At 48.3% G+C, this 15,666-nt stretch overlaps 1 protein-coding gene across 2 annotated transcripts; it reads left to right on the top strand.

Annotated features, from left to right (window-relative positions):
- The first annotated feature begins 27 nt into the window (after window positions 1-27).
- LOC121672347 (hormonally up-regulated neu tumor-associated kinase-like) lies at window positions 28-13,025 on the top strand. 2 transcript variants are annotated; one of them, XM_042044968.1, is made up of 4 exons: window positions 28-1,810; window positions 2,645-2,728; window positions 7,540-7,720; window positions 9,967-13,025. In XM_042044968.1, the coding sequence occupies exons 1-4, from the start codon at window positions 1,358-1,360 to the stop codon at window positions 10,608-10,610; spliced, it is 1,362 nt and encodes a 453-aa protein (XP_041900902.1). In that variant the 5' UTR covers window positions 28-1,357; the 3' UTR covers window positions 10,611-13,025. The 2 variants fall into 2 exon arrangements, with proteins under 2 accessions (XP_041900902.1, XP_041900903.1); XM_042044969.1 differs by having other exon boundaries at window positions 31-1,810; window positions 7,657-7,720.
- Window positions 13,026-15,666: the final 2,641 nt, after the last annotated feature.

Here is a 15,666-nt window from a genome sequence, read left to right as displayed (position 1 = left end):
CTTTCTTTCTTTCTTTCTTTCTTTCTTTCTTTCTTTCTTTCTTTCTTAATAATATTACTTTTGTTTCATTTAGTTGTTGCCTCAGGCTTGACCTACTTAGACTTTGTCATACTGGAGCTTTATAGGGAAAATAATCTGCAAAGTTTTAAATATTTTAAAGACGTGGCCTGGCTCCTTTTGAGCTTGTCTCAGAAAGTACCACTAGAGTCAGCTTCCATGAAATTTCTCCTATTTTTCCTCAGTGTGCAGATATGGGTAAGGTGTGGTGAAATAGTGTGTGGAAAACCCACTGCTGAATTTGCAAAGAATCAATTCTTCTCTTAATCAACACTGAAGGAGTGGTGTTACGTTCTTGCAGTGCCCTTCCACTGCTCTGGGGGTAACACCCATTGTTCCCAAGACAGGAGCGTGGTAGGAAGGGGAAGAGCATGGAGATAAGGTGGGAGAACAGCAGAAACTGCATTTTCAGGAGAATATTTTCCCAAGCTTTTCATAAGCTTGCTTTTGTTAAAGAAATTCCCTGAAGGCAAGCAAAAATTTCCCATTTTGCTGAGCACTTCAAGTTGAAATTGCTTGAATTTCTTTTGCTGCCCAGATGTCTCAACCTGCAGTGGCCAAGATAAGTTTTGCTTTTGAGCTTGGGGAAAAAAAAAACCCAACCCCAAGCATTCCTTAGGGGCAGAACAAGTGTTCATAAGCACAGGGAACAAAGGGAACGAGTTATTTGAGATTTCCCAGACTGTGTTTCACATCTTGTCTGAGTCCTGTACATCAGAGCTGGGGCAGGAGTGGGAAAGGTGGGGAGGGATCCCTTGGAAGGGGGAAGCTTGCAAAATAAGCTCCCTCTGATATTAGGCTTGGTATTAGGAGTGAGGAATATCCTCTAGAAACAGCTGAAACCCAGCATTTCTCTGGAGATGGATGGGAGCTGACGGGTACCTCTGGGAAGCTGGCCAGCCCATTTAGAGGTCTAAATAGGAGCAGAGTTCTTTGGAAAAATCTGGTTTTAACTCAGACTGAGCCAATGCTTTGGCATTTCCACAAGACTTCTGTACTGCTTTTCTTGCCTTGGCTGAGACTGTTCCAGACTTTATAGAAGAGAGAGACATAAACATGGCTTGTGCTTGTGACAGGAGTGTAACAGCAGTGTTGCCATTCTGAGCTGCTGGAATAACCCTGTACATCCCCTTTCTCCAGCAGGAAATTCCCTAGCTAATTAGTGCATGGATGCTGTGCAGCAGGTAAGGGGGTGAAGCTCAGCTCAGTGCTGTTTGATTACAAGGAAAGGGGCTTTGCAGAGAGCCAGATCTGGGTTGGGTTTTACCTCTTTCCTTTCAAAACCAGATGGATCGTCGGGATGGTCTTCAGGGTCAGATGGAGGGTAACAAATGGCCTGAGCATCATGGTGCCATTTCCCATCAGGGATGGACACAGTGGACAGAGTCCTGATCATTCAGCTTCCTGCAGTTCCTGTGGTTCCCAGATATCTCTCCTTTCCCTGCCTGCTCGTGGGAGAATGGAACTAATCACCCCTGTGTTACCGAGCCCTTGGGGCCTCTTCTTGACGCTCTGCCTCATCCCCCCGAGGCTCTGTCACTGGGAGGACGGTCCAAAAATCCTGCTCTGCCTCTCCCTGTGCAGGATTCACCTGGAGGACCTCAGCCAGAGCGTCCTGCTGCACATGACTGAGAAGCTGGGCTACAAGAACAGCGATGTCATCAACACTGTGCTCTCCAACAGGGCCAGTCACACGCTGGCCATCTACTTCCTGCTCAACAAGAAGCTGGAGCGCTACCTGGCCAGCCTCAGGGTGAGCACTGCCTCGTGCCACTGCTGGGGGAGGAGGGGAAAAAAAAGGCTAAAATTGTCCTGGTTTGCTGGCATTTGATCTCACAGAACCACAGAATATCCCAAGGACCGTCCGGTCCAGCTCCTGGCCCTGCACAGACACCCCAACAATCCCACCCTGTGCATCCCTGGCAGCGCTGTCCAAACGCTCCTGGAGCTCTGCAGGGCTGTGCCCGTTCCCTGGGGAGCCTGGGCAGTGCCCAGCACCCTCTGGGGGAAAAACCTTTTCCTGATATCCAACCTAACCCTTCCCGACAGCTCCAGCCATTCCCTGTCCCTGGTCACCACAGAGATCAGTGCCTGTCACTCCTGTTCCCCTCACGAGGAAGTTGTAACTGCAGGGAGGGCAGTTATCCTGCAGAAAGCAAACTGGTGGCATGCAGAGCCTTTGGTGTGTGATGTGAAGTGCTGTGTCCCTGTGTTGAGATAGTTCTGCTGCTTGGAATACCAGTAACACAATGTCATTTGATTCAGGAGATCAAGAGGAAGCTTAAGACCTCTTAAGCTTCTTTAAGTGAAAACTCAGCTGAAAGTTTTACTTGATCTAATCTCCCTGGCCCCTGAGCATGGCTTGGCCCTTCCAATTTGACAACAGCTTCTTAGTTTTTTTTTTTCCTCAGTTCTTTTCACATTAATGGTGATGCCACCAATGATATTTAAAATGTAATGGACCAAATCCATCATCCCTGTAAGCCGATGCTCCTCCACTGAATGCCAAGAGTGGGTATGGTAATTGAACGTTGGTTTTCTCTAATTATCTTACGTATTTTACTTTTCTGTGCTTTCCTCTCCACAGAAGGCTGAAGGCCAGGACAGTATTTGCCACAAGAACCAGCTATACCAGATAGAAAAGTACAAGGCAAATAAAGACTCCTATGAGGTAAAGCTCACCAAAGCTTGTTGAAGTGCTTTGAAAGCAGATTGAATCTGAGCATCCTTGGTGATTGTGATTTAGGTGATGGGGTTGTGGACCTGTGGAGAAAAAAAAGACCTGTGGTCCTGCCTGTGCAGGACAAATAACCCTTTATTTCTTTTCGAAGAAACAAATAGCAACCCCCTAGAAAGGAAATAGAAAGGTGACTTTCAGGGTTTTGTAAGAAATTAAATGTTTTTAAATCTCTGTTCAGCAAAATGATGCAAACTCGGGGCTCCATAGCTTCATTCTGGGGTGCAAGTTGCTGGCGTTATAAAACGATAAAGACTGAGTGTTTTTGAGGCTTTGAGCCTTGAGACCTTGCTGGTGTAGGGCAGAGAGCTGAGTGACAGCCCGGGTGACCCTCCTGGTGTCCTGGGCCAACCCTGGCTTGGCTGCCGGGACAGTGAAACTGTATTATCACAACACTCTTTAATTTTCTCTGCTGCTTAGCAGAAGTGATGCAGGATCAGCCCACTGCATCATGAAGGAATTCCCCTGGGCAGACAAAAGATTCAACCTTTTGCTCCATTGGTCTCTTGTCTTCTTGCCTGCAAGCAGAGAAGGTATTTTGTATTAAACCATAGCAGGATTTTTCTTCCCTGGCTGATTCTTTGCCAAGCACTAAAATTACAGGAGTAATATGAGCTGTGCAAGTCTTCCCTGCCAACACAAAGAGCAGCATTCTTGAGGAGTCTGCCTGTTTCAAAAGCTGCTCCTCAGCACTGGATTGATGATCTAATTGCAGGGGCAGATTTGTGTCGTGGCTGGTTTTGTTTATTATAAAGGCTGCTTGCAAGACAAGCTGAACTGCAAGCCACATGGAAATATCAGGGCAAAGTACTTATTCTTGTCTTGAGCAAATCAAAACCATCTTACTTGAAATGGATCAGCAGTGGATAGACTCAATGAATATGATATCTCACAAAGCTCTCACAGCTTATTCAGGCTGTGGCAGGGCAACATTCCCTGGAAACAGCAGCAGGTACCGGGAGTTGAATGCTGCAGATACTGCATGGAGCATCTTGGTTCTCCCTGGACAGGCTGCTGGTGTCACTTCCCTGTGCAGTGACAGAGCCACTGCGCTCTGGGGTTCTGCACTCTCCAGGGATCGGCTCACAGCTTCTGCTCCCGTGCAGGGGAGGCTGAGCAAGGCCTGCCCGGGAAGTTTACTTCTCTCAGGAAAACTGAAAACTAACAGCAGTGCCGGGGTATGGCCCCAGGTTGGTTTGTCGGCATGCTTAGGGATAGAAGCTCCCTCCAAAGCCTCTCCTGCACTCGGAGTTAGTCCCAGGGCAGCTGTTTAGAGGATGAGGGGGTGTCATGTCTTTCTTGGAGTAGTTACCAGGATGCACTCACTGTGCAGACACTGCAAGAATAATGATAATAACCCAGTCTGTTCTCCTGCTGCATGGGCACAGCTGAGCATGGAAGTGCAGGCCAAGTTGGATGGGGCTTGCAGCAACCTGGGCTAGGGAACGGTGTCCCTGTCCATGGCAGGGGATGGAGATGGGCTCTAAGGTCCCTTTCAACCCATTCTCTGATTGTACAGTGTTTTCTGTCATTTCAGCTGTACTTACACGTGGGGTTATGTTACTTTTACTGTAGCAGAACAGGTGAAGCAGCACACAGGGGTGAATGCACAGCCTGGGATGCTGCTGCCATTTGTAACTAAGGCAGACATCTCTCCTAAGATGCCTCCATGTGGGAGTAACACAGCTCTGGCAGTGTCCAGCTCAGTGGGTGCCACTGGGACTCAGGGGAAGGGGTTTTGTAAGCTCAGGAAGGTTCGTGAGCTGGAGATGGAATCCCCTTATCCCTCCTCACCATTTCCAGAGCAGGAATTGGGAACCACTGGTCCCTAGGCAGGCACTGCACCGCAGCAGAGCTGCAGGTTGCCATGGGAATAGCAGGGGGAGGGATGGTCAGCTACGGCTTCAGCAGACGATGGAATTTCTCCCACCTCTCTCCAGCGATGGGAAGTAAGGACTTGGCTTCAGGAGGGGCTGCCAGCAGCTGGGGCAGGCAGGGGCACGTGGGCAGTGGTCATGTCCTGCCCCTCTTCTCCACCGGGTCTCGAGAGGGGCCAAGGCTGCCGTGGGTGTGAAGTACCCAGACTGTTTCCAGGCTGGTGTCACTGAGGTGCTCAGCACGGATGGGCTGTGCAGGGACAGGGAGGCAGGCAGGATTCTGTGGCTCTCTCCATCTCTCTTTTTTTTTGTGGAAGTGGGCTTGGGATGTATGGCTGTCCCTTCAGTGAATCCAGGGGAGCTAGTGGGCTCAGACTTGGAATTCGCGATTTTTAAAAACTGGTGTTCTTGTCCTATCACCACTTCAGTCGTGGCCAAGGCAAATATCCTTTATCTGCCTTTCAAATCCATTGCTGGGACTAAGAGTAGGTTTGAGGGTCAAGGTCAGGACAGGAAATAGCAGAGGATGATGTAATTCCCAACCTATTCAAGTGTAACATACCGGTACAGCTCCTGCATTGTGGGACAGCGGGACACGGCCGTGCACTCTGCAGTGCAGAGGGAACTTCCATAGCTCCCCTGAACGAACCTTCCTTCCCTTTTCAAATGTAAGTGTGTGGCACCTTGGGAGTTCAGCGCTTTGGTCCTGAGCCTCTCACAACCGTGGTCATTAAGGAGCAACGTTAGTAGTTTTAAAAATACTTCTAAGACTATTTGCAGTGTTCATCCAGTGTGAGGGAATTAATTGCCAGCACCGGATATGTGAATTTCCCTTGCCAGGGGCGCTTTCATTGTGCGGAGTGGCTGTGTTGCTGTGCCTGAGAGAATATACCAGCAGGGTGAGGGCAAAGGCAGGAGCACTGGGCAGGTGAGGAGCTGCAGCTTGGCTCATGCACCATCAGGCTAAAAATACTGCAGCCCTGGAACGTCCTGCACTCAGACAGAGGCTGCAGCAACCAGCACGCAGATTGTTCCTCACCTATCCAGAATAGCAGATAGCTCCTGACAGTCTTGATTGGCTCCTGTGGGCTTAATATAGTCACCACTTAGTCTCATCCTCACAAGTACCTTTATAAAAAGATCCTGGGGAGAGCCCGGTCTCTGCTGAACTCGGCAGCAGAGTTTCAGAGCCGTGGGAGGAAAAACAGTGTGGTGGGCTCAGAATTAGCTGTGCACCTGCCACTGACTGTGGCAGGGTGATATTCCCACAGCATTATTAGTAGTAGTATTGCTGCTGTTGTTTTTGCTGTTGTTACCACCTCACCCTCATCAGGAGGGATGGTGCAGGGCCTGATCTGCCACTGTGCTGCTCCAAGCACAGCATGGACAGGCACCTCCAAAGCTAGACAAAGGTGTACAGCTCCATGAGGGGCTCCTTTGTGGCTGTGGAAGGGTCAGCTAGCTGCAGCTAGCCAGAGGGAAAGGAATTGGAGGAGATAAGGGATGGATGGGGGCAAAAACCACGTGCACGAGGGAAGCTGAGGTGAAGCCAGCGAGGAGCTCACAGAGGGTCTCAGGTCCTTGTTCTCCCAAGTCACCTGCCTAACCATGTCTGTAATAACACTGAAAACTTTAGTTTGGGGTTCAGGTCTTCTTTCCAACTCTGTAACTCCTGAAAGGTTAATGAGCCCAGCAGTGCCCAGGCACCATCTGTGCAGGGAGCCAGGCTCCATCTGAGCTGGGAATGCTCATTATGAGTCCAGATTTTTGCCTCTTCAGTGTCTGGTTTTTCTTCCAGGGCTGTTTTGTGGCCCAGGAGAACCCAAGTTGTCTTCTGCATCTTTCTTTTCCTCTCGCAGGTTTTTGTGCACTTGACTTTGAGGCTTTTCATAGACTCCACAGTCTATGAGTGAGCTTGCAAAAGAAAATCAAGACTGGCAGTGCATAATTATCAGAAAAACATGGGCACATAATTGGGGGAAGGAACTTCCCTTCAGTTTTTAAAAAAGACTTGTACTTACAGGGACCTTTTAATCAGATGCAGCAAAACATATTATTTAAATGAGAACTGCAACCACAAAAACAACCCCAAACCAAACGAAACTTTTTTTTTTAATGTGAAATAAGACAATAGAAATCAGTGGCAGTAAAGGGTGTTAAGCACTTTGCTGAATCCAGTGGCTGAAAGAAGATGCAATGAATTTTCATTGTAAAACAGTACTTTGAAAATTGGTTGCCTCTTCAGAATCCTGCTCCCAGGTTTTGTTTTCCCTCTGTCATCACTGGACATCAAACCTATCTTGCTCTTGCAGTCCCACCTTCAGCTGCCTTCCCCATCATGGCCAGGAGTTAGGGCTTAGGGAAGGGATGACTCAGTAATTTTCTCCCCCTCGATGTCTTGTGCAGTTGCAGAGATGCTGTAAAAGCAAGGGCTGTATTCCTCCAGATCTTGTCTGGACAGAAGATAAATTACCCACAGGCTTTAAACTTCTTTAAAACTTTGCAGCTCACCTTTTTAAATGTCAGAGGGAGTGAGAGAAATCAAAGACCTTTTGTGGTGCTTAAGTAGGGTATTTCAGGTATGGAGGAGCGCAAACCTTTATCTGCTTGCTCCAAGAGAAAAGCTTTCCTTTTCCTTTAATTTTCCAAAACCAGCTTTCACACTGCCTGAATGTCAGAGCAGATGGGAGCCATGAAATCGTGGCAAACTGATGAGAGGAAAATGAGACATGGAGGGTGAAGTTACTCGGAGTAGTCAGAATAAGTTCCTTGTAAATACATAGTACTTAATCCGCCTTGTAGGTCTGGGGGTCACTGAAACTTCCCTTGAGTAAACCAAATTGTTCTTGTTTGTTTTACAACCTAAAGGACAAAAAACTCAAAGAGCAAGAAAAGAAAGGGGAGATTCTTCACCGTCAGCTCCCAAAGAAAACTGAGAAAAGTCCAGTTTCATATAGACAGCCTTCTTCCTGTCTTATCTCACAGATCCAGAACACCAAGGCTCTGCTGAAGGACCGGAAAGTCACCAAGGCTGGGGGTCCGGAGAAAGGTCAGTGGGAGAAAGGCCAGCGGTGGGTCCGTGTGTGCATGTGTGGTGTGGTGTTACTGAGCCTGTCCTGCCCTGTGTGTTGTGTGTTTGGGAGGCTCTGGCTTTGCATCCCCTGTCAGCTCTGGGGGTGGTGTGGGAAAGAGGCCTGGGTAGTGTCGGCACACGGGGAATGAAACGCCCTGAGGAGACCATGATGGCACTCAGCAGTCAGGAATCCTCACTTTCTGTGTTTGACAGAATTCCTGCAGTGCTTTAAAAAGCCAGTTGCTTTCTGTATTTACACGTCCTCACACAAAGCCATCCACACTCACGCTGGTGTTTTGAAAGCATCACCACCCACCCCGGATCACTGGGGAACCAGAGCTGGTAGCCAAACTTCTTCCTACCAGCCACTGTGTTTTCCTGAGAGGGGGCTAAGGAGCAGCACGGGAGAATCCCTGACCTCGAGGAGTCCCTGGGAGGAGTTGATGGTGGAGGAATGGGAAAGAGGCAGCCTCAAGGAAAGGCAGGTGGGACTGCCAACCTCAGCAATTTCCCATCAGCAAAAGGAGGGAGGAAGGCATGAGCAGGGAAAGGAAAAGATGTGACAGCCGGAGGAGAGCAGAGCATTAATCACAAAGGGCAGCCTGAGAGGGCTGGGTGAAAGCTGCTGGCAAAAGGAGGGGAGAGAAAGGAGTGCAGGAAAAGGGGAGCCAGCAGGGAAAATGGGGTGTGGGGAGTGCACACCTGGATGGGAGACACTGAGGAGCAGGAAGGTGATGTTAAATAAGGAACTGAATGAGGGGAGGTCACTACAGAGCAGTGTGGGGAGATAGAGTGATGTAAAACATTTACTGTGGCGTCAGGGGTTGTTCAGAGTGGTGGCTTGTGATGCTTTCATGCTCATTCTCATGACTTGATAATTTATCATTTGTTGTGCTCAACGTGAGAAAAAACGTCCAAATAAGTGTTTGTGTGGCAGCACGAGCACCCTGCTGCAAAGGGGCAGGAGTCCAGAGAGCTGGTCAGAAATGGGATGCACTTCTTGTGAAAAATGTAAAAAAAAGCCACTTAAAATGCCCATTTTGCTCAGATTTGTTGTCCCTTTTGGGAGGAAGGCGCAGGGGGAAGTAAATCTTGTTTATTCCTTCCTTCTTTATGTTTTTCCCTGCTTTTTTGATCTGAAACCTGAAAATCATGCAGATCTCAGCTAAAGCATTTCTCTGCTTATGGAAACTATGTTTTGACACATCTTAAATAGTCAAATTATTTTGGCCAGTTTTCGAAAGAAACTGGTCAGATCCAACTAGTCCTGCTTTTGCCAGACAAGTGTGAGATTTCATCCTGTTCATCCATTCAGGTCTCAACCCCTGACAAGACCATCCCTCCACAAGAAATACCTGTGAGATTTGTGGCTGTGACCTGAGCGCTGGCAGAGCTAAATGATGTTAGACCCTTTTCAGATGATTTGAGACCGAGGGAACTCATGGAATAGCTACCACTTAATTCAATTAGGGGGACCTGGCAATCAGGCTCCTTGGACAGCTTTCCATCAAGGCAGCAAAACGTGCTTGCTTGTGCCTAGCTTGGCATAAGGCAGTGCCAGCATTCTGTAGGAACTGAGCAGATCTTCTCCACGAGCTGTTTGGTGTGACTGGGCCAAATGCTGCAAAGATTGTTCCATTTATTTTTGGCCCTTGCTAGAGGAAGGTTCTCGCTGAAGTCGATGCAGCAAATCTGTTCCAACTGTAGCAGCCTGAATCTGGCCAGTGCTGCTACTCCGTATTTACATGTGTGAAACCAGGAACAGATTTTGTTCCAAAATGCAAGGAGAGCCATTGGGGATTAACTCACTGTGCTCCCCTGTGTCTCTAGGTGTGTCAGTGAATACAGGCCCAGCAAGAACCACACGAAGTTGTGCTAAGAGAGGAGAAATGTGAGATTTCTCAGGCACAGCCTTAGAGGATATATAATTAATACAAACAGCTGAAGATATCTGTGGTTTTCCTTTTCAAGTCCTTAGTTTAAGCACTTTTCCTGCCTGTGAGGAAAGGGACAGATAAACTACCCAGGAGACAATGGTGTGAGTATTAAGTGAGGGTCAGAGAATTGGGTTCTGAGTGTATCCCAGACCATTTGTTGTAGCTGGTGCATTTATCAGGTTCTTCTGGAACATGTTTGAGGCGCTGTGGGCCGCTGCCCACCGGGGCAGGCAGTGCTGGTAACTGCAATGTGCTCTTCTGCTTCCTTCTCCCATTGCTTTGCAGACTCCTGCGGTGGGGTGAGCCCTTTCCACGAGCCCCTGGCATCCAAGATGGGCTGTGTCACTTCCAGCTCCCTGGAATACCTGGAGGTCCAGCAGCCACCCCCCAGAACCCCCCGGCTCCTCAAGAGGCAGGAGTCTCCCCAGCCGGAGCCATCCCGGATCGGGGGCCGGGCAAAGGACTCCCCTCTCATCCTGAATATTGTGCACTCCTTCGAGTCAGTTGACAGAGAGGACCAAATAGACCAGGTTTCCCCCTCTCACCAGTACAGAATTTTAGGCTCACCAATGAATTTCCCTTACAAAAGCTCAAGTGAAAGGACACTGTCGCCGCTCTTTCCCCCAGGGAGCACGTCCCCCGTCCACCCCACCCAGGTCTCGTTCACGTATGAAGAAAAAGCATATCCGGCAAAGGAAGAAGCAGTGTCCCCTACTCAGCTGGTCCCCAGCAACCCCCTGGGCAGCCCAAACTGTGTGAAAAGCAGGGGCAGGTTCCCCATGATGGGGATCGGACAGATGCTGCGGAAGAGGAACCAGACCATGCAGTCGGCGAGCGAAAAGCCCCTGGAAGCCAGGATGCCTCAGCTGCAGCAGATGAGCCCCACACAGATTTCCTTCAACACAGAGGTTGTCAGCGGCCAGTGTTAGTCTGACATCCTGGGATTTGCACTGCTCTTCTCTGGGATCCAACCTTTTTCTCCTTTAAGCAAGAAGGGAAAGCCACAGGCATGTTGCTGTCACTGCATCATACCCTGCAGCGGTGCAGCGTAGGAAATTGGAGGTTTGCTTGCAAGGAAGGCATTGTCCTACATATTAAAGTTGAAAGAAGAGGGCTCTGCTTGTGTTGTTAAGAAATATTCACATTTGGCATCTGACTGTACAGTAAAACATCCTGAAAGAGCTACGTGAATCTGTATTTTCACTGCTCTCACCTGGTGTTGCAGCGAGGTTGGTTGGAAGAACCGTGAGCACCGAGGGTTTGGTTCCTCCAGGAAATCAGTGGTGCTGTGGATGCCGGGCCAGGATCTGTGGTAAGACTGTCCCTGCTCCGCCTGCCTGTGCCACACAGCACGTGGTCCTGCTGCAGGCTTTGTTCCTTCGGCAGGCAAGGGGAAAAACCCCAGATACTCTGAGCTTGCTGACAAGCCCTGCCGAGAAGATGAAGGTGGTAGAAGCTTGAATAAAGACATGAGTGGTCTAATTCAGAAAAAGTGGGAATATTGGAATTCAAAGCAGATTTTACTGTTAATTACATAAAGTAGGTAATAACGCAATCCTTTTTTTCATAAAGAAAACTATGATTTAATCATGTCACAAGAAACATGATTATTTAAAAACAAGTGTCATCATGTGGAAATTCACTGCATTAAAGGCCAGTTCCTTTCATATGAGGGGTCTGCAAGCAGGTGCTTCAAACAGAAATCCAGATTGCAACAGGCTGTGTTTAAACAATCGGCCAACCCCCACATCAGCCCCTGTTACAGCAAGGCAGCATTGGACACACCTGAAGGCTTCTCTGAGACTGCAGTGAATTAAAAAGACCAATAAAGGACACATGAACCTGTACCAAGTCCATTTTATACTCCAAGATTGGTAATGTAGTGGTTACCAAAAATTGGGTATTGTTACGAGCAGTGAAGATTAACTTTCTTAAAAGACACCATGTTCTGTATACCAGTCTTGTTTTTCTAAGTAAATGATACATCTGAGAGGTTGGCAACATTTTTTTGGTTCTGTTTCTGTCTTCAAACCATTTCCTATAAATTAGAAGGTTTAGCCAAAGACAAAGACTGCTCTTTTCTTTCATCTGTACCGCCCCTGTGTACGTGTTTATGTGTTCAGAGCATCTCAGCAAAGCTTGTTCCAGTCTGGTTCCCCCATGGGCAGCCCTGGCCCACACTGCTCCCAGCCCTGAATGTCATTTCAAAACCCAGGAAGCAGAGGTGTTGTCTTCTTATTGCTGGAAGAGGGGATTTTGCCACTGGGAGGAATCCAGGCCCTATTTGCATCCGTACTTTCACAAACAATTTTGCTGCCACGTTGGTGTCTGCAAATGCTGAGGGTTACCCCTGTTTGAGAAGTTTTCCTTCCAGTTCCATGAGCAGGATGTTGAGAGCCTGGGACAAGAGGGGCAGCAGAGGCAGGGGAGAAGGTCCCCAGCAGAGCCCATAGCTGAGCCTGTGTTCCTGGTTTGCAGTGTGCCATGGGTCTGAGACCAAAATCTGCAGGAAAAAATGGACATTAATCCAAATACTGACAGATAACTGGACTGCTCAGTGCTGGAAAAACCAGCAGAGTGATGCCCAGAGCACCCTGCAGGTGAGACCTTCCCCTCAACACTGGAGTTTGGCACCAGTTCGGTCCTGGAGAGTCCATGTGCATCTTGGACCCTTGAGTGGAGTGAGGACTCCCACCTCTTAGGGAGTTGTGCTACACTTGAAAACCCCAATAGGATAAGAAACACAGCCCTGAAACAATGTTATCCATTTTCAGATCAAGAAGTGTTGCATTCTGTTTGTAGAGAGCACCTGTGCATCCCAGGGGGCCATTTTAGCTCCTTCATTTATAAACGTCAGAGCATTTTCATTCTCTTCGTGCTAAGAACATGTTTGTGCTGCCAGGCCAGTGGGCAGGGACCACTGAAGTCAGGGACCACTGGAGTCCCCCCCTTTGTGTGCTTCAGACTCACATACCCGAACAGATGGCAGATGCTGACTTGAATTACAAACTCAGGTTTATTTGGAACCCAATAAAAGGTTGGGGGAGGCAGGAAGGAGACATGGTTTTTTTTTCTGTTTTGTTTTTTTTTTTGTGTATGAAAACACAGGAAGTATGTGTAAGAATCTGAATGAAAACAAATGTTAAATCTTTTATTATATTTATAGAGAATATATGAGTACTACACTGCTAAAACGTAACCATGTATTCAGCATAGTCAGTAGCTATGTACAGTCCAACTGCAGTGACCACAGAAGGGACGTACTGAAATATCATACTGGAAATTCCAGGGGGGACAAGCTGTATTTGGTATCATTATTAAATATATGTACTTTTTGAACAAGATTGCCACAGACTGCTGACTTTGTTTGCTGGGTCACTGTGTAGCAAAGATGATCTCAGTACAAAAACTTCAAGGCCAGGTTGGATGGGGCTTCGAGCAACCTGGACTAGTGGAAGGTTGAGATCTTTTTCTGGTGTTTGCCATAGGCTTGGCACCAAACCTGTCAGGAAGCTGTTTGACAGCGCTGAAAATACACCTTACACTTCAGGTTGGGTGTCGATAAAAGAGCAGTTTTGAGCTGTGGTGCAAGATGGAGACACCTCTGTGGGGCCTTTCTGAGCTGCTGATCACATGCAGAACCCAGTGGAGTCAGTGGAGCAGCTGTGAAACACTTACAGGAGGGTTTCGCAAACTGACTGATCACTGGGCAGCAGTTCAGGATCCAGAGTGGTAAAAGTGGTTTTGTTCAGGCTCTTCTGCCTGGAAAAACAGGTGTTGGATATATTCAGCGAGAAAGAGCAGGAATCAGCAGCTGTTGCTGAAGGTGTTGGTCTTTGTACTTCTCCTGTAAATAGGCTGCTAAATACTAAAAAAACTTCACTGCTTGTAGCACCCCAAGCTCATGTGGGCTGTGCTTATCCAGAAGTGAGCAGAAATTTCGGGGGCCCTACTGCTGTGTGCAGGACTTTGGATTTTGCCTGTCTCTTCCCTGCTTCTTCAATCCTTTGTGGCCACAAATGGTCAATTTTATCTCGTGTGTCCTCCCTCCACATGGCTTCCTTGGAGCGTTACAGAACTCTTCAATGTTTGATCTCAGAGGAAGCCTGTATTGCTTTCTGTTCCTGGGGCACAGGCAATCAGAAGAACAAAGGGCATCCAGATAGAGCCTAGGGTGGGATTTGGAGTTTGCAGGAGCATCTCTGTTGTCTGCCTGCTGATGTCAGGGCATGAAGAGCCAAAGAGAGAAGAAAGAAGATATTTATTGAGCAAGGGTGAGGTGCTAAGCTTGTTCTAAAATTAAAATAAATATGATATTTATTAATGTTGGTATGAAGAGCACTCTTCTACCTATACAAGGGGGGAAAGACCAGTTCCTTGTATCTCTTACAAGCAGAAAGGACAGAATCCAAAACAAAGAAAGGTCACCAGAGGCTGTATTTCCAGATAGCTGTTAGATAAAATGAGGTTTTTCTCTCCCATCTCTGCCTGCTCCCAGACAATTTGCCCGTGTGTGGACTTGGATCCATGTTTCTTATACATCCCAATGAGCTGATGGGGAGTTTCCTCTACCTGGTCACCAATCCTCATAAAATCTGGAAAATGTCTGATTTCAGACTCCATTTGGCAGAAAGCAGCCAAGAGGGCTCGGACATTTTTCAGGAGGCTCAGGGATGCTGGAATGGGATCTGTGACAGGTGCTCCCAGGCAGGACCTTTCCTCACAGCTCATGAACAGAAATCCATGGCCTTTTTCTTGGTTTAAAAATGAAGGGAAATTTCAGTTGTGAAAGAACTGATCTGCACGTGCTGGCTTCGGGTCTCCCTCAACCTTCACAACAAAACCTACTCAACATTTCACATTCCCAGCCCCAGAGACAGGAGATTCTGTTTCTGCTGTGTGGGAGAAGGAGTACACAACAGGCTTGTGCAAAGGTGTCACTGCAGTTGCCAGGGACGGGGCCTCGCTCTGTCAGCGCGCGGTGACAAAACTGTCACAGGTCACCAGCTCTCCTGGCCTGAAACGCTCCCAAGTGAATCTGAGAGGTTTGAATCTGCTGCTGAAATTTCTGGAGCCTCAAGACTCTGCTGGAAGTGATGCTGCAGCTGGGCTGGCTGTCTGGGTGCAAAGTCCTGGATGAAAAGACCTGGATGCTCGTGCCGGGAAAGTGCTTCAGAATATAAGGCTGGGGAAAACAAAGTGTTTGAGAACATACATTTAGGTAAAATGGGAATGCATCTGATGCTTTTCCCCAAACTGAAACTAGTTCTATGCTAACCTTTCCCCTTCCTAAATAACTGGAACGATGCTTTTGAAAGCAACCTAACCCCCTTCCAGCAGCTGTGTTTGGGGTTGCTCTGCTGAACCAGCATTCCTAGCAGTACTTGCTGTGCAACATTCACTTTGTCTGGAGCAGCTCCACTGCAGTTTCAGGGGCTGGTGCAACATCTGAAGGAGAGACAGGGAGCAGACAGGGAGGCTCCCTGCCCGGCAGGGCCCTCAGGAGACCAGCTCAGGCCTGGCCCAGGCAGAGCAGCTGCAGAGCTGCTTTAAATCATGGGTGCACAGGTGTTGTCCCTAAGGGCTTGGATGCCTCTCTGCAAGCAGGAGAGGATGGGCCCTGGAGCATTTCCTTTGGGAGGTGTTCAGTACAGCTCACAGCCAAAACTGCACTGTGGACAGGTGTTGCAGTGTGTCTGTTCTATCAAGAGATTGGGAAAGAGACGGGGGCAATGATTCAGGGTCTGTGTCAGCTGCCTTTACTGTACCTCCACAGAAATGGCACTGGGGCGAAGCAGAGCCCTGGAACAGAGCAGATTGTCCTGTGCATTACAAGGACAATGTATCACCACACCCCAGGGGCTCCTCTTACAGCATTTCATTTCAATGTTTCATCCACGGATGCAGCTGGCTGTGACCCCTCTGTCCTTTCCTGGTGACTGGGTAGGGATGTGGACCTTCAGCTGTGCTGGGAGTTTCCCATGG

This window comes from Corvus kubaryi, unplaced genomic scaffold (assembly GCF_017639235.1).
Source record: "Corvus kubaryi isolate FWS band 111438036 unplaced genomic scaffold, C.kubaryi_AGA036_p1.0 50768, whole genome shotgun sequence".
NCBI classification, from domain to species: domain Eukaryota; kingdom Metazoa; phylum Chordata; class Aves; order Passeriformes; family Corvidae; genus Corvus; species Corvus kubaryi.
Note: the sequence above shows the minus strand (reverse complement) of the source record. Positions and strands in the feature narration are given on the sequence as shown.